Raw genomic sequence first — 23,621 nt, forward strand, 5'->3', positions numbered from 1 at the left:
GATCATGCTGCGCAAACACAGAAACAATCAGGAGCACAGAAACTTATCAATGCTACCCTGCGACTTTTATTAAAAAAATAACTTCACTACTGAGTTGCTACATTATAGTTCTCAGTAATGAGTGGATAACCTCGTTTTGAAGTAATTAAACTCATGTGATAGAGAGATACTGAACAGATTTAGGTATGTGTAACGCAGTTCAGATGTTATGGGAAGAAGGAGGCGGGAACCGGCGAACATTTAACACTTTAATAAAAAAATAAACAAATACAAAAACAAAAGAATAAGCCAGCAGCCCCTCACGGATGACTTCCGTCACATATTAAAACACAACATAAAAGCAGGCCTGTTCCTCTCTCGATCTCTAATGTCGTCGGTCCTTCTTTTATGCGCTCCTCCGTGAGAGATGCGAGACCGGCGCGTCTCACAGGTGACGTTCATTAACACTCACGCCACCGGCCTCGCTCCATTCTCTCACGTTCGTTTCTCGTCCTGCTCGCCACAGTATGCATCTCTCTCTCTCTCTCTCTCTCTCTCTCTCTCTCTCTCTCTCTCTCTCTCTCTCTCTCTCTCTCTCTCTCTCTCAGAAATGAATACTAATGAATACTGACAAATGCTGTTATTCATTCATTTAAATCAGGGGCGGATCTACAGGGGGGCAAGGGGGGGCAGGTGCCCCCCCACTCTAGAGCCTTGCCCCCCCCCAGCTGCCCCCCTAACTTTGATGATCCAAAAACTGTACTTGTAAAAACAACCCGCAAGCTTCTCAAAACAGTGAACTAAACAATACATTTACCAAAAGTGAACAATTTAATTTTTATTAAAGCCCCTCCCCCTGCCCCTCAAATACTTAGTACGTCACACACACACACACAACAACAACACAACTGCCCCAGAGCCTCTGAAGGTGAATTGAGTTTCCCCAGGTGTAGTTAAACACACGTTTAACTTAAAGTTACATTTGTGATGAATGAATGTATTGTATGCTAAAGACGATTCAGCATCAGCAAAAACAGCAAGTCTATTACGTTAGCCAAAATCAGCGGTCAAATCGCTCCCTCGTGATTTGTAAGAGCACTCTTTCCTTTGATTAGCCTAATTTTGATTTTAGTAAAGACAAGAACAGCTTAATAAAAAATATAAATTGTTTGTATCCATAACGTTTCCTGTTGGTCGCGTTACGCCGACGTTACGTTACAACACACAATACAGTGCCAGTTAGGAGATCGATCATTTGATTACCTAAGCAAATCCAATTCCTGTCAGATATCACAGCAATGAAACCAGGTTACAACTGGGGAAATAACAAATACAATTAGGACTATTATATTAACTAGTCTAAACATAACTGGTGTGTGTGCATGTGATAAATCTTTCTGATTTTATATTTGTTATATAGGCTACATGGCTCTACCTACAGTGTTTTTATACTTTTACTTTTTAAAAGATAAACAGTTTTGTTTTGTTTGAACAATGCACTGGGCTTATTCCTGTTGTGAATTAAAAACCTTTGTAGTGTTCACATACAGGGATTCCCACCGTCTACCCCTGCCACCCTGCCAAGACCTCGTGCCACCCCTTTGCCCCAACCCCCCTTGTAACATTTTCTAGATCCGCCACTGATTTAAATGAATGTAAACTTATATACTGTATGTTATTTGTAATTATATCTTTATGTCTGATTCAAAGTGGGCTGAATGCTAGATCTAATGAAGATGTAACCGATGAAAATAACTGTAATGTTTACCCTTCTGGTAAAATATTGCGCTGCAAACATTAATAACAGCTTGAAGTTGTCAATGCTGGCAAATGACCATGGTTCAAGTAAGGTTTGCGTTTTTGGTCCTTGGGGTAAGATAGACCCCAGACTTTTACAAAGTGAACTAAATATAGGCCTATCAGGGTTTTTTTACTTCTCAATTATACATTTATGCTTTGTTTTTGTGGGTATTTGGTAGATTTTTACCTATTTACTGCACATTTCCCAGACAGCCACTTTTATAGCCTAACTGTGGGATGTTTTCAAAATACTGGTGCAGCTCTTTCATCTAACAGTAAACTTTCTCAGAGTGCAAAATCTTAGCTGCCTTTCATCTATCTTTTATCTGACCTTTTCCCTCTCTTTCTCTCTATGTCTGTGTGTGTGGTTTGTTATGTCACTGTTGTGCATTTATGTCTGATTTTATTTGCCAAAATCTAAAAACTGCCCAGACGTGTGTGTGTATGTGTGTGTGTGTGTGTGTGTGTGTGTGTGTGTGTGTGTGTGTGTGTGTGTGTGTGTGTGTGTGTGTGTGTGTGTGTGTGTGTGTGTGTGTGTGTGTGTGTGTGTGTGTGTGTGTAAGGGCATTCCACTTTGTGTTTATGCTCTTGGACCAGACCTTGATTTAATTGTAGACATTTTCAGATTTATACTGGATTTTTTTTTTTATTATTATTATTTTTTATGACAAACAAAATGAGGGGAAAAAATAATTTTTTAAATGTTCCCATTCATTTTCAATGTAGGGTCAATCTGACCCCAAGGACCTTAAACGATAAAAAAAATATATATACACACCTTTAGAACAACCAAATGAAGCCCAGATTTTTGTGCGTGTTAAATAGATTATTTAGGAAAAGTCACAGAGTCGCATGCCCCTGAGATGAAGGTAACACTATTTAAAAAAGAAGGAAAGTCCAGTGGGTTCAGCTGGACCCCAAGGACTGATTAAGGATTAAGCGGGGTAATCCACATGCATTAAACAATTTGCGTCAGGTGGTTCTTTGCCTCCACGTCGTGCACAGATAGCCATGGATTATCCTTTACATATACATTACTGTGCAAAAATCTTATGCTATGCTAAATTATGCTATGCCATGCTGTGCAGTAGGAAATCTGTACTGGTGAGGGATTGTGGATTTAATGACTGTTTGTTGGACTTTTGCTTACTTGAAATGAAGACCAGTTACAGTAAAATAAATCTACAATGTAAGCATAATGACTTGTGTGTGGACATTGGAGTGAATAACATTTAACAAGCACGGTCCAGCTGGCCTCAACTGCTTTAAGTAATAGACTTGGCTGCTTACACTTTTTGATGTTTTTGCCATATGCCTACCAACGCAACGTAATTGCCATAGAAATGAATGCAGATATTCTGGTAAACGAAAGAGCTGCATGGACGCACAGATTGGATCTGAACAGTTGCGATACATAGTGTTGACATCAATAATTTTAGATCAGATTCCAACCGGATACACAAATAATCGGATTTGGACTGCCAGTTTGATCGTAGCCTAAGTCACCAACAAAGCACCCCCACACCATTACACATCATACGTTCACCTTCTCTGCGTCAAACAAAGAAACGGCGGTCAGAACCAAAAATCTCCAATATTGGACTCATCAGACCAAAGGACAGTTTTCCATTAATCTAATGCCCATTCCTTGTGTTTCTTGGCCCAAGCAAATCTCTTCGGCTTGTTGGTCTTCCAAAGAAATGATTTATTTTCAATTTTCAATTCGACCATGAAGGCCTGACTCGTGCAGTCTCCTCTGAACAGTGGATGTTGAAATATCAATATGTCTTCCATTTGAACTCAGAGAAGAATGTACAGTATGTGGGCTATAATCGGACGTGCTGAAAATCTGCTGTTTCTGAGGCTGGTTATTTTAATAAACTTATCCTGCAGCAGAAGCTGTTGGTGTTCCTTTCCTGGGACGGACCTCATGCTTTTGACCACTGCACTTGGGGATACATTCAAAGTTCTTGAGATTTTTTCGGATTGACTGACCCTCATTTTTTAAAATAATGATGGACTGTCTTTTCTCTTTACTTAACTGAGTGTTTCCTGCCATAATATGAATTTGTACAGTAGGTGTAGTAGCAATAAAAGGGCTATTGACTCTGTACCCACCTTCCTCTACACAAGACAACGGATGGTCTAAAGCAGTGTTTCCCAAACTTTTTTCAGTCGAGGCACCCTTTGAAAATTGTAAAAAATTTGTGGCACCCTACACTAGTGTTGTCACGATACTACTTTGATACTATACCTTGAAATGTATTGATTTTCAATACCACAGGGAATAACTGCCGTATATAGGCCTACTGTCATATAGATATTTTTTAATATTATCAATTTTTTTGTCCATCCATTTAAAGTCTAGGCAATCATTAATTTCTTCTCCAGAGATCACTTTACATGATGACATATTTAATTAAGGCTTTTATTCATAATTCAGCAAAACATTGCTCAATTACCATTTCAAATCTCACCAAAATGTTTGCTCACTCAGTGTAGGCCTATTTGTGTTTTATATTGGGCTAACTTTGTTATAATTGCACAAGATAGCTTGTTTTTAATATATTTTATAATGTAATAATTTCACAGTTAATCTCCAAATTAATGTATAAACAACATAAAGAAGTATATTTTAAATAATTGTTTAATGGCATCTTTTTTTATGAATGAAGCCCAGTATCACTGATACCAATACTGCTACTGATGTCAGGAAATACACAGAAATTGAATGAAGTTATCAAACACTTTACAGTCTTCACTGCATAAATTATAAATGAAATATAGATGAATCCTTATTAAAGCTACAAGCGTTCTTTAGTCAAGAGCAGTGAGTAATTTTCTCTGTTACCTGTTCTTTGATTCTGTTGTCACTGCTGCACTTGATTATCTCACACGCGTCCCATCTTCTCACAACTCTAATTTAAGATTTTAACTAATTTAAGACTGCTCTGAAGAGGATACTCAACAAAACGGACATTTTGGCATACCTGTGTGTTATTATTCGTTCAAGCACGAAAGAGAAGTCGATTCTGGCACGCGATGCGCGTCGTCCTGTGTCAGCAGGACATTCACAGACAGCGCGTTCTCTTTTGTCTTTTCGCGGTTGCATGGTTGAAAAGCATTTGCATGAATAAGAACGTGATTATATAATGTAACGCTAGCCAAAGGATGACAGAAAAAAACGGATGCTGCGTTAATTGTGTTTAAATGTTTTTTAACGCGTTAAACTGAAAAACATTAATCGCACGCGTTACCGTTGACAGCAGCACGGACATAACCGATGTGTTTGTGAATATTCGGCAAGACGGACGTTGTGACAATGTTTCGTGTGTATTTGACCGTAAGCGCAACAAGCCATGAAAAAGAGGCAGCTTTATGTGTGGACGCTGGGAATGAAGCACGAGAATGAAATCATGCGGAAATCGCAATTCAACGAACGCAGAAAACGTATGATTTGCATTTTTTATTATGAATTTGTGTGCATTATTTGTTGTTATTAGACGCTTCCGACGATGCGAGATTGATGATACATTTATTATTATTTTTTTACACATTTTAGCAATTTTAAAATGTTTAATGGAGTTTTTACACGGCACCCCTGCTCTCGCCAGAAGGCACCCCAGGGTGCCGCGGCACCCCGTTTGGGAAACACTGGTCCAAAGCACATTAAGAAGGCAAGAAATGTCACACATTCACTCTGGACAAGGCACAGCCGTGAATTGAAAACCATTCCAGGTGACTACCTCATTAATCTGATGAGAGAATGCTATTAGTGTGCCAAGCTGTCATCAAAGCTACTTTGGACAATCTAAAACAGAGGTGTCAAACTCAGTTCCTGGAGGGCCACAGCCCTGCAGAGTTTAGCTTCAACTCTAATTAAACACACCTGATCCAGCTAATCAAGTCCTTCAGGCTTATTTAAAAACTACAGGTATTTATCTTTGTACATATATTTGTTTGTATATATATATTTACACACACACACACACACACACACACACACACACACACACACACACACACACACACACACACACACACACACACACATAAATAAGAGACATTTGCCTTTTAGGAGTTGTCACACCTACCTTCACCGACTTTGATAGATCCAGCAATAATGTTCAGTTCACTGACACTTCCGTCATTCATTATTGCGGTTTCAATCTCACTAGTTGATGGTACAGTAGAGTTGTCTGTGGAGATGAAAGCTATTTCTGTATCAGTGATGGTTGACCCAGGTCTGAAATACATTTTAAGAAATAAACACATGCACTATTTTAACATGAACACTACATTAATGGTTTGTTGCAGTTTTTTGCGCTCACACTCACACACTCACACACACACACACACACACACACACACACACACACACACACACAGAGAGAGAGAGAGAGAGAGGGAGAGAGAGAGAGATAGAGAGAGAGAGAGAGAGAGAGAGAGAGAGAGAGAGAGAGAGAGAGAGAGAGAGAGAGAGAGAGAGAGAGAGAGAGAGAGAGCACTATTAAAATATGTTTTATTTACCTGAATCCTAGGACTTTAACTGCTAGGAAGGAAGGAAACTTGCCTTTGAAGACGGGTACAAGCTGTAACAAATGATAGACGGTTACAACAAACACTTGTTACAAAAAAAACAAAGTGATTCTCAATGATTGTAATGGTTACTTTATTATTGACCATGAAATATGTCATTATAGGGAATCAGTTACATGGGTTTTAACTCACTATGTTTTTTACATGCTTTGCCCTGTCAATATAAGCTTGAGATTTTGCATCGTAGAGTTCATTTATAAATGAATCAGAAGAGGTGAACTCCAATTTTATTAGCTCCACATTGGCAGGTACTGTATTTGCCTTAGTTGTTAAAGACATTCCAGTTGTAGAAGCAGTTGAGAGTCCTTTTGATGTTGTAGATGTTTCTGCTACACTAGTAGGGGATGTTACAGCAGGAGTAGATGTGGCTGATGACAGTTCTGTTGTTGTTGGTTCTGGTGCAGTTGTACTAACAGTTGTGCTCTCAGTTGTTGTGGCTGTTGAAGTTGTTTCAGTTGTACTAAAAGTTGGGCTCTTAGTTGTTGTGGCTGTTGAAGTTGTTTCAGTTGTACTAAAAGTTGGGCTCTTAGTTGTTGTGGCTGTTGAAGTTGTTTCAGTTGTACTAAAAGTTGGGCTCTTAGTTGTTGTGGCTGTTGATGATGTTGTTGTTGTGGCTGGTGTAGTTGTACTGACAGTTGTGCTCACAGTTGTTGTGGCTTTTGTTGTTGCTGCAGGTTTAAGGGCAGGGATATGGTTATAATTAAAGTTTTGGACCGTAATGTTTTTTCAGGATCATCAAAATATGTTGACCCAGGAATGTGTCTAACTCTGCAAAATCAGGATGTGCAAGAGTAATTGTGAAACTGTGAAAAGAATCAGCCACAAGGTGGCGTTATAACATTTACAATCTAAAGAACTATGGGCTAATCTCTAAATACTTCTTGTCTGATAATTTTTAATGTGCCTAAATACATACAGTCCTGGTCAAAAGTTTACATACACCTTGCAGAATATTCAAAATGTTAATTATTTTAACAAAATAAGAGAGATCATACAAAATGCATGTTATTTTTTTCATTTAGTACTGTCCTGAATAAGATATTTTACAAAAAAGACTTTTACATATAGTCCACAAGACAAAATAAAAGTTTACATACACTTGATTCTTAGTATTATGTGTACCTTGAGGATGCACTGGTCTACCATTTTGTGGTGGTGGTCCACGTGACCCTTGTTTTCCCTGAGCAGTTAAACTGCCCGATAGCGCTAGAAGTTAAGAATATCATCAGAACTCTATCCTCAGTATCTCCTCACTTCAGATTTTGAAGTGATAAAAAAATACCACAAAAATATTATTTGTTTTGTTTTTACTTAATTAATTTAATTATTGATTAATTAATAATTCACTTACAGATAAAAATCCATATTATAATAAAAGTTATCCTCTCCATCCTGGAAAAGGCCAAGTGGTGAAGAAGAGTCTGTAAAGTAAGCAATATATCACTGAAGATTTTTTTTTATACATACACAAACTCATTTTCCATCATCAAAGAGATGTTGGAGGAAAACAAAGCACAAACATGTAAAAATATCACTGCAGCCTAGGAACAACCAGTGTCGGTTCATACAACTGTCAGCTAGAATAACCCTAAACTACAAACAATACTTTAATTTTGAAACAATTTCACAATTTTTTTTTTTACACAGAATCAGAAATCGTGGCAAAGTATCTGTTAAAAGTGTTACAGAGTTTAAAAAATTCATGTGTAAAAATAAGAAATTCATCTTGAGCACCTTACAAAATACATTTAGTAACAGAACACATTCTACACGCCTATACTTTAATAATACCTGAACTCACAGACTACAGCAAATCTACACAGCTAAGTGTTATCCTTTTTTTTTCCTAATTAAAGAAATTTAGTATGTAACAATTTCCTGCTTTTAATGACACAAACATCTATAATATAACAATAAAAAAAGCCCTTACCAATCCTTGAGCAAATATATTGAACACTGAACTTTAAAAAGAAAATTGTTAATCCACTGTTGGCTCAAGTGTTTAAGTCCACGTTATGCTGTGCTCAAGATTTAGACTCACCTGTGTCAATACTGCCTCTTAAATAGAATGTGAGGACGTCCTGACAGATGGCTTTTTTTTTGCCTTTATTGAAAAGCACAAATGAGCAATTGGAATGCTTCTTGGCTGAGGCTTTGATTTTTTTTTGTTTTTTTTTGTATTGTGCATGTGTCAACGGTATGTATTGTTTGCACACTAATTTATTACAGCTGTGGTGATGATGCTAAAGAAAAAAATCCAAGGTTTATAAATAGAGGATGTTAAGCAACTTGACAAGCCCTCTCTCTAAAAGGTTGATAATACAAATCTAAATGTGACAATATTATGGAATTATACATATATATATATATATATATATATATATATATATATATATATATATATATATATATACATATATATATATATACATACATATATATATATATATATATATATATATATATATATATATATATATATATGTATATGGAATTTTTATAATTCGTAAATTGTGTTAGGCAAAATTGAGATTGTTGATACGTTTATATTTTTTGTGATGTCAGAAGCTTATCTACCTACTTGAAGTTTGCTGATTTTCATTATTATTGAGACAAAAAGATTATAGTTTTTATCTAACTGTAACTTAAAAAGTAAGAGAAAAAATTTAATGATAAATTAAAATTTCTCAAGCTCCCATATTGTAAATATATCTTAAATCTATACATATTTAGCTTATGACCAAAATAAATTGATTAACCTTAAAAATGAGATTGAAGAACATTTTCCATTTATGCCAATATTTTATATATGTATATTACAAAACTACGATAAAAATGATTATAAATAATGATTTAGATGAACAGTTTATTCTTTTTTAAAGATACAGGACAAATTACAAGCCTACATTTAGAGTTTTCTTTGAATTAAACAATAAACAATAATTTGCAACTATACAAAAAATTGTAAGACTTGGATAGATGTCAGGTGCGTGTTTGCATGTTTTCATTTAGATCATCATGCAGCTACATTTGCATATTCACGTTTATTTTTCCTACGTCAAACGTTCATGCTTGCTACTCATGCGCGATGTCAAAAGACAGGTTAACCAAAGCATTCTTCACATTCATTGCTTGTGGGAATGTTTCCCAATTTTGAAAGTAATGCACAGGTACTCTCTAAACGAGTGCATCAGTTTCTTATAGATCGGTAGTGCATTACTGGTGTAATATTGTGCAATTTGTTTGCAATTTTGCGTAATTTGTTTTGACCTAGTTTAAATCTCATTAAAATAATTATTAGGACATTAAACGTTTCTGTAACATTTCAGAGATATTTGTTATAGGTTGAATATAAGTATTGAAATTGATTTTTAAAATATGTAACAAGCAATTAGCAACTATATAAGTCATAAAAGAAGCATTTAGAAGTTTAGTCTTCAGATAATTTGGGTTGAAGTGTCACAAAGCTTGAGTAAAGTAAAATCAAGTAGTTGTTATTCATGACATTACAATCAAGTCTCAGAAATGAATAGATGGGTGTGGTGGGTGTTACTGTGAACCACTCTCCACTTTCGTCTCATTGAAACTACACATTTGATGTGGTGGACACAGATGAAACCCGGCCTCAGAGAAGTGCTTTATATTAAATAATATAATATATAATTTTGATCCAGTAGGCATGATTATACAAAAATATTATTATAATACAGTAATCTTTGCTTTACCTCACAAACATTCATCAGCACTACGTTTCCATTCTCACACATTGTGGATCTGCAATACAAAGAATTTTTTAGGACAAATTACTGATTGTCGGTTTTTAATAAAGCTTTAGATTATGTTAACAACGACGAATGCATAATTTTGCTGATTTTATTATTGGGATGTCTAATGTTATTTGCATTCTGACATATGTATTTGGATTATCATGTTCAACATGGCAAAAGTTTAAAAAAATGAGTAGGACGTATTTCTGTGCCAAATACTCCTTCATAGTTTGTATACATTTCGGAACGTTTTTTTTCGAGTATGACCCTGTATGACGCCATAGGGTGCGTTTTCCAAAAGCGCCGTTAGCCAACTATGGTCGCAAGTTCCGTCGTAATGAGCAGTTCAACGAGTCTGTGTTTCCCGACACCATCATCCCAACGAACAATCGCAAACAGCATCGCAAACTTGTGTGTTTGAACGACAGCTCTCGGCCTGTGGTTAGAAGCACAGTTTCTTGTTTGCATGACATGTGGACTCAATAAATCCTTATCTTGAGTAAAATAAGCAATCTGAAATTCATTACAACCTGTGTCTTTTATTTAGAATACATACAAATGTAATTTACGTCTTTTAGTTGTCAAGAGATTTAAAGCGTCGTTGCATGTGCCAACGTGCCCTTGTATGTGTAACGAGCCCATGATTGAATCTGGAAATAAAGCAAAATAACTGAGAAAAATAAGAAATAGTCCTCAGATGCCATATCTGTAATTTATAGCAAAACATCTAGCATTAATTCGATCTCAGACAGATTCATCAAAAGAAGTTATTACTCGATAATTCCGTCCGATCTGTATCACAACTTCTGCCACTAAAGATTGCTTTATAAATAATCTTCCTGAACATCTATCATCATTCATCATCTCAGCATCCCAGATTGCTAAGAAGAACTCGATATTGCGACAGAAATTTTTAACTCTCTCTTTTCCAGCACTTTAGACACAGCTCCTTTGCGCTTAAAGAAGATTAAAGAAAATATTCCAATGTCATGGTACAACGAGTACAAGTACACGATGCCCTTATGAGAGCGGGCAGAAAAATGGAGCGAAACTGGAAGAAAAGTAAACTAGAGGTATTTCGCATTTCATGGAAAGAGAGCATGATGGCATACAGAGAGGCCTTAAAAGGTGCTACATCTGCTTATTTTTCTACCCTATTTGATTATTTATTTGAAACCGTGGCTAAACTAATGAAAAATAAAGCTTCAAGCCCAAATGTTTCCAAGCAGCACAGCAGTAATAACTTTATGAACTTTTTTTACTTACAAGATTTATAATATCAGGGAGAAAATTACAACTATGCAACCGTCTACTACAGTATCGCATCAGACAGTGCAGTGTAGTCTCACTGACGAAAAATTTAATTTTATAAACTCGTTAAATCATCTAAATCGACAACATGTATGTTAGACCCTATAGACCTTATGTAGCCAAGCCCCTTTTCAGAGCTGAGCTCGTTGTCTTTTGACTTCCAGTCTGTATTTTCACAGTGATCTTGCGTAGTTATTTATAAACGGCTTATTTAAAAAATGTCCAAGGTCCATTTGTTAAGACATATGCTTTACAATGCTTATGATAAACATTACAATGCTCATGATAACTTTCGTTAACTCTACAATAAGTAAATCAACTTCACCAGCGAATTACTCCTGGACAGCGATGCCATAGAAATATACAGAGCGACCGCAAAAAAACGGAAGTTCAAAGACAATATTCTAAAGATGGCGGCGCCCTCGTTTTTCTGGTGCATAAGGTCTATGCCGACTAAACTATTGAAAGAGATGCTTCCAGAGGTCATAGATCCTCTTCTTAATATCATTAATTAATCTTTGTCATTAGGATACGTACCAAAAACTGTTAAGCTGGCTATGATTAAATCGCTTGTTAAAAAAACGCAACTTGATCTTACAGAATTAGTCAATTACAGGCCGATCTCGAATCTGCCTTTTCTGTCAAAGATACTAGAAAAGGCAGTATCTTAACAACTATGTTCCTTTTTAGAAAGAAATGGTATCTGTGAGAATTTTCAATAAGGATTTAGAACGTACCATAGTACTGAAACAGCTCTCATTAGAGTCACAAATGATTTGCTCATCATCCGATCGTGGTTGTATCTCTCTATTAGTGCTACTCGATCTTAGTGCTGCATTTGACACTATTGCCCACAATAATGCCACTAGCATGGTTTAAATCATACTTATCTGACCGTTATCAGTTTGTAGCAGTAAATGAAGAGATGTCTTATTGGTCAAAAGTTCAGTATGGTATACCACAAGGCTCAGTACTAGGACCGTTGCTGTTCAATCTGTACATGCTACCCTTAGGAGATATCATTAGGAAGCATGGCATTAGTTTTCACTGTTATGCTGATGATACTCAGCTCTATATTTCTTCATGCCCTGAAGAAACTTACCAATCCACAAAATTAACGGAAGGCATAGCTGATATAAAAAATTGGATGACTAGTAATTTCCTACAACTAAATTCTGAAAAACAGAGATTCTAATTATTGGACAAAAAACCTCCTCATGTTATAACCTAGAATACTGTCTAACACATCTAAGAACCAGGAAGTATGACCATATTAGCCTGGTTGTGTCAACACTGCATTAAACTCCCTATTAAACATCGTATACATTTTTTAAATATTGCTGATGACTTACAAAGCACTAAATGGTTTAGCTCCCCTGTACTTGAGCGAGCTCTTAACGCATTATAGTCCTTCACGTCTATTGCAATCTCAAAATTCTGGCCAGTTGATAATACAGAATATCAAAATCGACCACTGCCGGTAGATCCTTTTCCTATTTAGGACCAAAACTTTGGAAAAATCTTCCTAACATTGTCTGGGAAGCAGACAGTTCATATCTAGACTAAACACACATTTATTTGGCCTAGCATACACATAACACATTATAGACATATGAGCCGGAACCGGGAACACTTCCCATAAATCCTGATGTACTTTGTACATCATAAGAAAGATGGCGCCTACGCTAATTTTAGTCTCTTTGTTTATTCCGAGGTTTAACGCAGTCTGCCGGATCCAGGCCGTATCCGGATCTGAGAAGGACCATCGCCTGGACTCGACGACACGCAGTCCTGAAGTGTCACTAGTCTCTCCCTTGTGAAGGCATCCTTCCCTTTACCTCTGTACTGATAAAACATTGTCGGGATAATTCCGTTTCACATGGCTATGCGGAAGTGATAAAAAATTCTCAGAGCCGCCAGGCACTGTTTTATGCAAATGAGCGGTCGGATCGCATTAAAGGTTTTCTGTTAGAAGGGTGTGGTGTTAGCGGCCCCTAAGTTAATAACTAATGATCGTTGCGACGGAAGTGAATCAATCAAAACTGACTTTAGCTGGAAAATAACTTTATTCTAGAGCTGCTGTAAAGCCAAAAAAATCTCTGTTACTTTAATTTCCTATTATCACTGTAAAGCTGCTTTGAAACAGTCCATATCGTTAAAAGTGCTATATAAATTAAGGTGACTTGACTTGACAATAATTTATTGTGCTCTTTAGCTCCGCCCACGGCCCGCCTCCAGGAGCTCGACTGTTTTCGGAAAGAATCGGTACTGCGCTAGCCTGAATGCCAGCCGAACTTAGCCCCGCCCACAACATTTGAGGATGGGAAGTTTGGTCTGGACTTGATCCGTTGTGAAGCAAGTATGCCTGAACCAAAGCTGTTCGGAACCAATCAAATTGTCAGGGCGGGCTTTATAAGATGATGGACAGATGATCAACCATAACGGAATTATCCACGTCACCAAAGAGCGCTTGGGTTGAATTTGTTTACAACAAAGAATGGCTGCCGCTTGATAATTTAGATGTGTAGATTCAGCCATCACGTCTGTTATAGAAGATGTAGACAGCGCATTAATTTTAAAAGAGGAAAAGAGAACCGCAATCAAGGCATTTGTCAATCCAATTGAGTGCTGAGGCATTTTCTTTACTGGTTCGGTTGAAACACGCCCCATAATCACAGCCCAATGGAGCAGTATCAGACTCACATTCTGACTAGAATCTGAGTATGACGACGTCAGGCTAGTACAGAGCATCTGTCTTTCATAAATCTGATAAAACTAAAGATTCTGAGATATGAAGGATGCAATACTACTCTACAGGTAGGCTACTGAAGATTAACATGAGATTGGCAGAAACTGTGTGTGTTATTTGCCCTTTAATAATGTCTACAAATATTACCACAGACATAATATCATCAATACTGTCTAAATATCATCTGATGCAATGGAACTGGTCATGAATATGGTCTCATGTTCCTCTTCTTGTGTTTGAGGACTTTTATGTTGAAGTGATTTTTCAGTTCCTATTGTTTCTGGATTCACTTCGTGTTTTCCTGTTGCATTTCCGGCATCTGAAATCCGAACTATCTTGAGTTGGTACTTATTTTGAATAAGTAATTACTAAGCGTCAGCTAAAAAAGTGTTCTATATAGTATGAGTGTGTGTAGTATGAATGTAATCCGGACGTACTGCATTCGTCATGTTGTCATTATCATGTGACCTGCCAGCGTCAGTTGCATCGCTTTACTGCCATTCACAAATCCTCTCCTGTGGCCTCATGGGACAGTAAAGAGTCCATAAGCACACTTCAGAATCACGCGGGAAGTAGTAGGTCATCCAGGTACTGTTTACTTACTCTTATGAGTACTGTGAATTCAGACATACTAATTTCGTCACATAATTTCACCTACTATATAGCTGGGAAGTATGTGATTTCGAACGCAGCCAATTTCAACAGGAAATCCTTCTTTAGTGTTAATATGCAGAGGGTGAATTAATATGCATATTTAAAGTAAAGAAATGCAGCTCATTACGAGACATCTATCAAAAACTATCAATTAATTCATGACAAAATGGTTTGCATCTCACGCAGGAAACTTTATTTAATGAAACGTCTCAGGTTACGACTGTAACCTATGTTCCCTGAGAACAGGGAACGAGACAATACGTCATTGACGCTATGGGGAACGCCTCAGGCGTGACAGGTGTCTGAAATCACTATCAAATCACGGCAATCACATTGACCGGCAACAGCCTGTGAATTAGGGCTGTAACGATACACCAAACCCACGATTCGATTCGTATCACGATTTTTGACCCACGATTCGATTCGTATCGCGATTCTATCACGGGGGCGGGGCTTGAGGGGGCGGGGCTTGTGGTGAAAAAAAGAGATTTTGAGAGAAGAAAAAAATACCGGTATTTTTATTAAATAACATTAGGAAAAACCTGTATAATCTAAACACCAAAGAACAATAATAACTATGCAAATTATTATACTATACGGCAGTGTAGGCTGCTGCTTTTGGGCTGTGTTCTGTACTCCAACTAAATTGATTTCGGGATGGTGCCGTAATATGCATCTGCATGTTGGACGTGTTGCCGGTCAATTGAGGATTAATTTAATGCACTTTCTGAGAATTTATATTTCAAGTTTTGGCTGCAAATTTCACGTCCATAATGCTGAAATTGCCAAATTTTAAATAATTTATCCTCAACTAGTTTTGTGGTGTAGGTCTACGTAGGCTATTTTATAATGTTAACTTCAAATAATACTAATAGTAATTTAAAGATGTGGTAGTTCTCATGGGCCTGAGGGGAGGGGAGGGGAGGGGGGGAGGAGGGGGGAGGGGGGGGCATCTAACCCTTTAGATGATTCTCATGGGGGGGATTTTTTTTGTTTGAGGGGAGAAAGGGGGGGCATTTTTTCCAAACAAAATTATTACATTTATCTTGCCTAAATGTTTGCGCTCATTGCATTTTTACAATGGGGTAATAGCCTATTGTTGTTAAGAATTTACACATCACAAGGAAGCTTGATTTAAATTGTTTAATTAAATTGAAAAAAGTAGCACAAATAAATACAATAGAATAAAGATACAAATAAAGACAATTAAAGAGAAAAGTTTTTGAATAGGTCTAACACTAGTATTTATATACAGATACTGAATAAAGTAATCAAATGGAAAATAACACTGGGTAGTATTTTAGTCCTGAATAAATTAAATACATAGGCTATTAATCCTGATTCCTTTAACTTAAAGCCATCTTTTGTTGTTTTGACAACAAAATTAATGACAGACACATATGGCTGCCGTCACTTTAAGAGCTAGTGCACGGATCCTGTGCTCATTATACTGGCATGCGTTTTATGTTTATTAAAGACAAAACCGACTATAGCCTATTTAGAGTATAGCCTACTCACAAAGACCGAAATTGACAATTTTGCGTGTTAAAGCAATATAATCCGCGAAAAATAGTTACTAGCCAGCTGTTTTTGAGGCGGATTTTCTATGAATGTGCGCATAGAAAATAATCTCAGAGAGCGCGCGAGCACTGATTAGTTTAAAATCGCTTGAATGTTTAAACTGGTAAGACTTAAAAAGACTTCAGTCACGATGCACTGCTGGCCCGATTGTGCAAGTGAATATTCCGTCATGTCCCGACCTTACAGTCTATGGTCCCGACTCCAAAACGCGAGTGTGTATTATCGCCGCAGCGCTTGATGCCTGCCTTGCACAAAACATTATGAGAAGAGATAGAAGACGCGCGGCACCGCTGAACACTCACGCTGTTTGTGAAATTGCGTCTGGAAGATAGTTGTTAAAAGAATGATTTTATTTTATTATCTGTGTGGATTACGATTGCGGGAATTTCCCACATTATAAATGGGAGACCTGCGGGAATGATTAGAATTATGCGCAATACCCGCGCCGAAATTCGAGCCCTGGTTCTGGACAGGAAGGATAACTCTGGGAGTTGGAAGGGGTGTGATCGCGATTCTGCCTTCTCACATCGCGATACAGGATCGTGGACCTGAGTATCGCGATTTCGATTTTATATCGCGTATCGTTACAGCCCTACTGTGAATCATTAGCGTGAATGATTAACATGCGACCTGGAAGTATATAAGGGCACCTTGCAAACATGACAAATCACCTTATAGTCTGAAAGGACTGTACGGTAGGCAAGCCCCGAGGCATGGCAGGGAGACGTATTGTCTCGTTCCCTGTTCTCAGGGAACATAGGTTACAGTCATAACCTGAGACGTTCCCTTTCGAAGGGAACTCAACAATACGTCATCGACGCTATGGGGAACGAAATACCCACTCTGCCATGCTGAGGGGAGTGCATGCCCAAGGGCAGTGACAACGGTCAGAACCAGCAACTTCAAATGAAACGCTAGAACCACTCACCCTCAGGTCACATTGGGCTGTCATTGACAGCATTCCCTACGGTCATTGCACAAGCTAAAGCCACGCAAGAAAACCTTCATAAACATGGTTAAATGAAGGCCTACCTGGGCCTACTCCGGGCCTGGAAATGCAGCTCATTACGAGACATCTATCAAAACTATCAATTAATTCATGACAAAATGGTTTGCATCTCACGCAGGAAACTTTATTTGATGAGACGTCTCAGGTTACGACTGTAACCTATGTTCCCTGAGAACAGGGAACGAGACAATACGTCATTGACGCTATGGGGAACGCCTCAGGCGTGACAGGTGTCTGAAATCACTATCAAATCACGGCAATCACATTGACCGGCGACAGCCTGTGAATCATTAGCGTGAATGATTAACGTGCGACCTGGAAGTATATAAGGGCGCCTTGCAAACATGACAAATCACCTTATCGTCTGAAGGGGCTGTAAGGTAGGCAAGCCCCGAGGCATGGAAGGGAAACGTATTGTCTCGTTCCCTGTTCTCAGGGAACATAGGTTACAGTCATAACCTGAGACGTTCCCTTTCAAAGGGAACGCAACAATACGTCATCGACGCTATGGGGAACGAAATACCCACTCCGCCATGCTGAGGGGAGTGCATGCCCAAGGGCAGTGACAACTGTCAGAACCAGCAACTTCAAATGAAACGCTAGAACCACTCACCCTCAGGTCACACTGGGCTGTCAGTGACAGCATTCCCTACGGTCATAGCCCAAGCTAAAGCCACGCAGGAAAACCTTCATAAACATGGTTAAATGAAGGCCTACCTGGGCCTGCTCCGGGCCTGGAACCACAACTTCCAATTAGAAGGGGTCCCTTCTAGGGAATGTGGCTAGGGAACCCGAAGGAACCCCAGCCAGTCACTATTCAGGGGAACGTACTCACCCCTAAATGCCACCAGGACGGCCTGACCTGGCGTCAGAACATAGACACTAGTCTGGCCACTTCCTGTCTGTCTGAAGACAGAGCCTCTGGACAAATGCCTTAAGTAAGGCATCCAACCCGAGGGACTGCGAAGCTGGAAGTGAACCACTCGGCCCGGATCTCAGAGACGGGATATCCCGGAGAGTATGACTCAGCATAGAGCTTTCCAACCCTTGCTAGCGAGGGGAGTTTCCCTACTCGATCCACGGATCTACCCAGTGTCTGTGTTTCAAAACACTGAGGAGGCCTGTGAAGGCCTAAGGGCTGATCTAACTAGGAGGCCTCACGAGAGGCCTACGACCGTCTGACCAGACTCAGGAGGCCGCATGCTCATAGTGACCCTCGGTGAGGGGAGCACAAGGTCCGCCTGATAGGCAGACCAGGCTGCAGGCATGAAAGGTTCCGGGAGGGAACCAATAGCAGAGAATTAACACTTTAGCGAGCCAGGGCGCAAGCTCGCCTTCAGCAGCTGCCTATTAAGGCCTGCTGAGACTGATAGCAAGAGGCCACTAGCTTCATAAACCCAGCACCATTAGGGAAACGTTACAGGGAGGCCCAGAGAGGCCTACTACCTGATAGCCAACGTAAGTGGGAATTCACCTTCAGGGAGGCCCGTGAGGCCTACTACCTGATAACCACAGTATGTAGGGTGCTCACCTTCAGGGAGGCCCTGAGAGGCCTACTACCTGATAGCCAACGTAAGTGGGAATTCACCTTCAGGAAGGCCCAGTGATGCCTACTACCTGATAACCACAATATGTGGGAACTCACCTTCAGGGAGGCCCGGTGAGGCCTACTACCTTACAACCACAGTATGTGGGGGGCTCACCTTCAGGGAGGCCTGTTGAGGCCTACTACCTGATTTCTACAGTCTGTGGGAACCCTTCAGAGAGGCCTGGTGAGGTCTATTACCTGACTGTTCTCATTCAAGGAGGCCTGGAGGAGCCTACTACCTGATAATCACAGCATGTGGGAACTCACCTTCAGGGAAGGCCTGGTGAGGCCTACTACCTGACAGCCACAATATTTGGGAGCTCACATCCAGGGAGGCCCAGAGAGGCCTACTACCTGACAGGCACAATATTTGGGAGCCAGGTTCAGCTCACATTCAGGGAGGCCCAGAGAGGCCTACTTACCTGATAGCCAACGTATGTGGGAATTCACCTTCAGGGAGGCCTGGTGAGGCCTACTACCTGGTAACCACAGTATGTGGGGAGCTCACCTTCAGGGAGGCCTGGAGAGGCCTACTACCTGGTAACCACAGTATGTGGGGAGCTCACCTTCCCGGAGGCCTGAGTGGCCTACTACCTGATAACAACTGGTAGCTATGAGCCCTGAGTCCGGGTGATAGTACAAGCCTATCAGGGAGGCCTGGTCGGGTCATATTCTGCTAACATACACTGTTGGGAACCATACCACAAGCATATTTTACTATTGGGATGCCAGTAGCGCTATAAGGTATGTCCCACAATGTTGGGACTCACCTCCGAGGAGGCCTGTTTAAGGCCTACTACCCATCAGCGAGTCAACTGCCTGAACCACCAAGGCCAACCACGTAAAGTGAGCTGACCTCCAGCGCCCTCTTGGGGGCTGCCCAATCAAGGAGGCCTGCTGAGGCCTGCTGTGGCCTACTACTCAATGGCTAAGAAAGCTAGCACCCTTAAAACAAGGGGAGTAAAACATACGCCACTCTGCCTCAAAGGAAGCCCCAGTTAGTCAGGGGCCTACCATCTATGCATGGGCGTCAGCTCAGGGCAATGCTCTGGCTTCAGGGGAGTGTACTTCGACCAAAGAAGAAGTGAAGGCTTACTTCATACTCGACCCGAGCCATAGTGGTGCGAGGTAGGAAAATACAGAACTGGGAGTGAAGTGCTCAGACCTACCCTGTATCACAGGGGAATACTCACACCTCACCCTGAGGTTACCAGGGTGCGGGGCTGCCAGCGGCTCTAGGGGTGACAGAAATGTATCTGTGCCCAACCTAGTAGAGAGTGGGGCTTGACTTGAAAGCCACCACCTACAATCCAGCGCTCGAGCAGTAGCTCAGCGAGGTAAGTAAAGCCTATACTGGCGGCCTAATACGTATGCCAGTTCTGCACGACAGGGTCGGGCAGACAAACCCAGTCTTCTTCGTGAAGTGAAAGACGGCCTAACCCTGCTCAATAAAGACATAAATACCATGGAGGCCTGTTTGAGGCCTATCACGTCGTTATAAACCAACCTCTGCACCAAGCTGCATTACTCTAGTCGCCCCAGATTGCAGAGAAGGGGGCGGGCCTTGGCCTAACAACTCCCATGGGAGGAGGCTGATATGCAGGGATGCTAGAAACCTACATTCACAAAGTGAAGAGTCAGAGGAAGAAATGCTATTCTAAGCAGAGCGCCTCATTATCCCTGGCACAGCCTAGGCCAGCTACAGAGGCGGCCCTGGTGAGGGCCAGCCTGCAAGCATAGATCTATCTGAGGGCTCGGAGGAGCCACAGCCTCTAAAGAATATAGTCTGTATTATTCTATACAAAGGGCTGCAGAATCGCTCAGCCTATTGAAAACCCAAACAGAGCTCAAGGGGCAAATACTCAGAGAAGTCAACGGACCCGTGGGCCAGACATAAGATCTATCTGAAGCTCTAGCGTCAGTCAACCATCCAAGTAAAAATTCTAAGAGAGAGACCAACTACTCTACCCTAAGGTGGCTAACAGCCCGAAGGCTAACACAGTTACCGTTCTGGCCACCTAGTGGGGAACTTCAGGGCCCTGATATATCCAATAAAGTTCTCTTACCTTATTACCTTGACTTGACCCCATAACTCTATACAGGGAACGAGGTCTGTAAAGAGAAACATATTTTTTAATCACAAAAAATACTCTTCAAAGACCAGTCAGCTCACCTGCGGCATGCGAAGTGAACACCCGCCAGATAGTTCTTTTAAGAACCTGGGGTCCGCCACTTTACATGCCTGAAAGATGCGTTTCCACTAACCAAGCCTAGGTGGGCCATCAGAACGTAGTGCTCCTCGAGAGGGGGCGCACGAAAGGCGACACTGGCTCGCTGGCCCTGCCTACGGTCCTCAGACCGTGAAGGGCCAGGCCCTCCCGCCTGCCTGGGCGTGGAACCGGACCTCAGCGGTATGAAGGTCCTGAAACCAGCTGAATGCGCCTTCGCCTTTCTGAACTTCCCAAGCACCGCCTCCACGGAGTTGCCAAGAGTTCAAAGGGCGAAACCGGCGAATCGAGGAGAAAGGCCTTCTCTTTCTCCCCGACGTCGGCCAGGTTTAACCAAAGAAGTCTCTTCGTGGCCACCATCGCCGCCATCGACCGACCGATCTCGGCAGCAGTTTGTTTGGTGGCCCGGAGCGCAAGATCCATGGTTCGGCACAGCTCAGTAACTGCCTCAGGGGGACATCCCTACCCCCTGGTCGAGATCCTGCAGCAGGTCAGCCTGGTATGCCTGCAGCACCTTCATGGTGTGCAGGGAAGCACCAGCCTGAGCCGCTGCCGTGTATGCTCTGCTATTCAAACACGCTGTTGTCTTTAACGGTTTGGATGGCAGGGTTGGAGCTCTCAGTGTCGACGTCTACCCAGACACGAGATTGTTCGCAAACCACACGTCAAATGGGCGGCATCGACACATACCCATGCTCTGCGATCCCCTCAACATCAGCGAAACTAACCCGCTGATGTCGGTGAAGACGGGCAGAGCATGGCCTCTTCCATGCCCTCTCGATCTCCATGTGAAAATCAGGAAGGAATGGAAGGCTTACCTGAGCTGGTGGTGTATGGCCGGGGAGAAACCGATCGCCGATTTTTCCGTCGGTCTCTCCTCTCGCGTGTTGCTATGGCAGCTACAGCCTGCCAGCGGCATGCTCCACAACATCCGCCAGCTCTGCATACACGGGGCAGGGTGGCTGAGAGGGTTCAGGATCTACCTGATTATAAACCTCCGAAGACATCTCGTGCTCGTCCTGAAGAGCAGCAACTGCAAGAAACCGTCGGTGAAAAATCCTCATCATCGACCTGTAGTTCGCCCTCGTCAGCCGTCGAACCATCTGAGAGGTTTACAGCCCTCTCAAAATGATTGACGAGCTCTATCTGGAAGCCCATGATGCAAGTCACCGCTCTGCCTCGGCACGAGTGGGACCACGAGGACCAGACGTTGAACCCCCTTCACTCGAGAAGAGGGCCAGACGAGAGCGGAGCGTTTTAAAAGAAAAACGCTCACAGTTCACACAGAGGGTTCCCTCGAGAACCTCCCGTGCGCGCTCTTCGCCCAGACAGGAAACGCACAGCTCGCTGTACATTTCATTTTCTTTCTCTTACCGTTTCTTTGAGTAGCATTTTCAAACAGACAGTCCCTGAAGACGATGAGATGATTTGTTATGTTTGCAAGGCGCCCTTATATACTTCCAGGTCGCATGTTAATCATTCACGCTAATGATTCACGGGCTGTCGCCAGTCAATGTGATTGCCGTGATTTGATAGTGATTTCAGACACCTGTCACGCCTGAGGCGTTCCCCATAGCGTCGATGACGTATTGTTGAGTTCCCTTCGAAAGGGAACGTTCCTCATCTCCTAATTGTAGGGGAGACTGGGTATGGTTGTGTAACATGTGGAGAGTTGTAACACCACCAATTCCACCAATCAGGGATAAGCTAGGAGTCCTATAATCATTTCATTGTTTACCCACATCCTCCCGGATCCTATATGAATGGTTGTAAAGGCTGGAAATATGTCCATGCAGATTTTATAAAGAAAAAACAGATTTTGTAGTAAGATGTTTTTTTTGCCAAAACCATATTTTGTTTAGTATTTAAACTTTTGCAGATAAAATCATTTAACTTATATTAGATTAAATTGTAGTTTCTCATGCAAAATGTGTTTTGTTTTTACCTGCTAATTTTAAGCCATTATGCTAATATGGCTAGTTAAACACTGGCTGACGGGTGGGGTAGGTTGTAACGCAACTTTGAAAAGTGTTAACTTACAACCATCCTCTTGCAAGCAACTAAGAACAGTATATTTTTAATAATTTTACAGAATGCCAAAAAAATTTAAAAGATAGACAGATAGACAGATAGAGGTGTGCCTGCCCACTTCTTTTTTTTTTTTTTAAGCAACTAATAAGGTTTCAAAGGAGGGCAGATCAGTTGTGAAGACAATGCTGAAATCCAGTTAAGAGGATTATGAGAGCGTAGACATTGTAAACTTTTGTGTTATTTGTATGGAGCCATTTGGAAGCTCAAAGCCAAAGGAAGTCTGGGTAATCCCTGCTACAGACTGTGTGATTTCAGCAATCCTGTG

General features: G+C 40.9%; 1 protein-coding gene across 1 annotated transcript in view; it reads right to left on the reverse strand.

Moving 5' to 3' along the window:
* Positions 1–22,423, reverse strand: part of LOC143753989 (uncharacterized) — a 59,301-nt gene extending 36,878 nt beyond the window's left edge. Inside the window, exons 1-5 of the mRNA XM_077246928.1 lie at positions 22,261–22,423; positions 8,420–8,482; positions 6,523–7,046; positions 6,310–6,371; positions 5,874–6,025 (exon numbers count right to left, since the gene is read on the reverse strand). Coding sequence (XP_077103043.1) covers positions 5,874–6,025; positions 6,310–6,371; positions 6,523–7,046; positions 8,420–8,482; positions 22,261–22,423 — 964 coding nt within the window. The remainder of the gene's footprint in view (positions 1–5,873; positions 6,026–6,309; positions 6,372–6,522; positions 7,047–8,419; positions 8,483–22,260) is intronic.
* Positions 22,424–23,621: the final 1,198 nt, after the last annotated feature.

The sequence above is a fragment of the Siphateles boraxobius genome, unplaced genomic scaffold (genome assembly GCF_051911475.1).
Source record: "Siphateles boraxobius isolate OS27281-9 unplaced genomic scaffold, OSU_SipBor_1 29, whole genome shotgun sequence".
Lineage (NCBI taxonomy): Eukaryota > Metazoa > Chordata > Actinopteri > Cypriniformes > Leuciscidae > Siphateles > Siphateles boraxobius.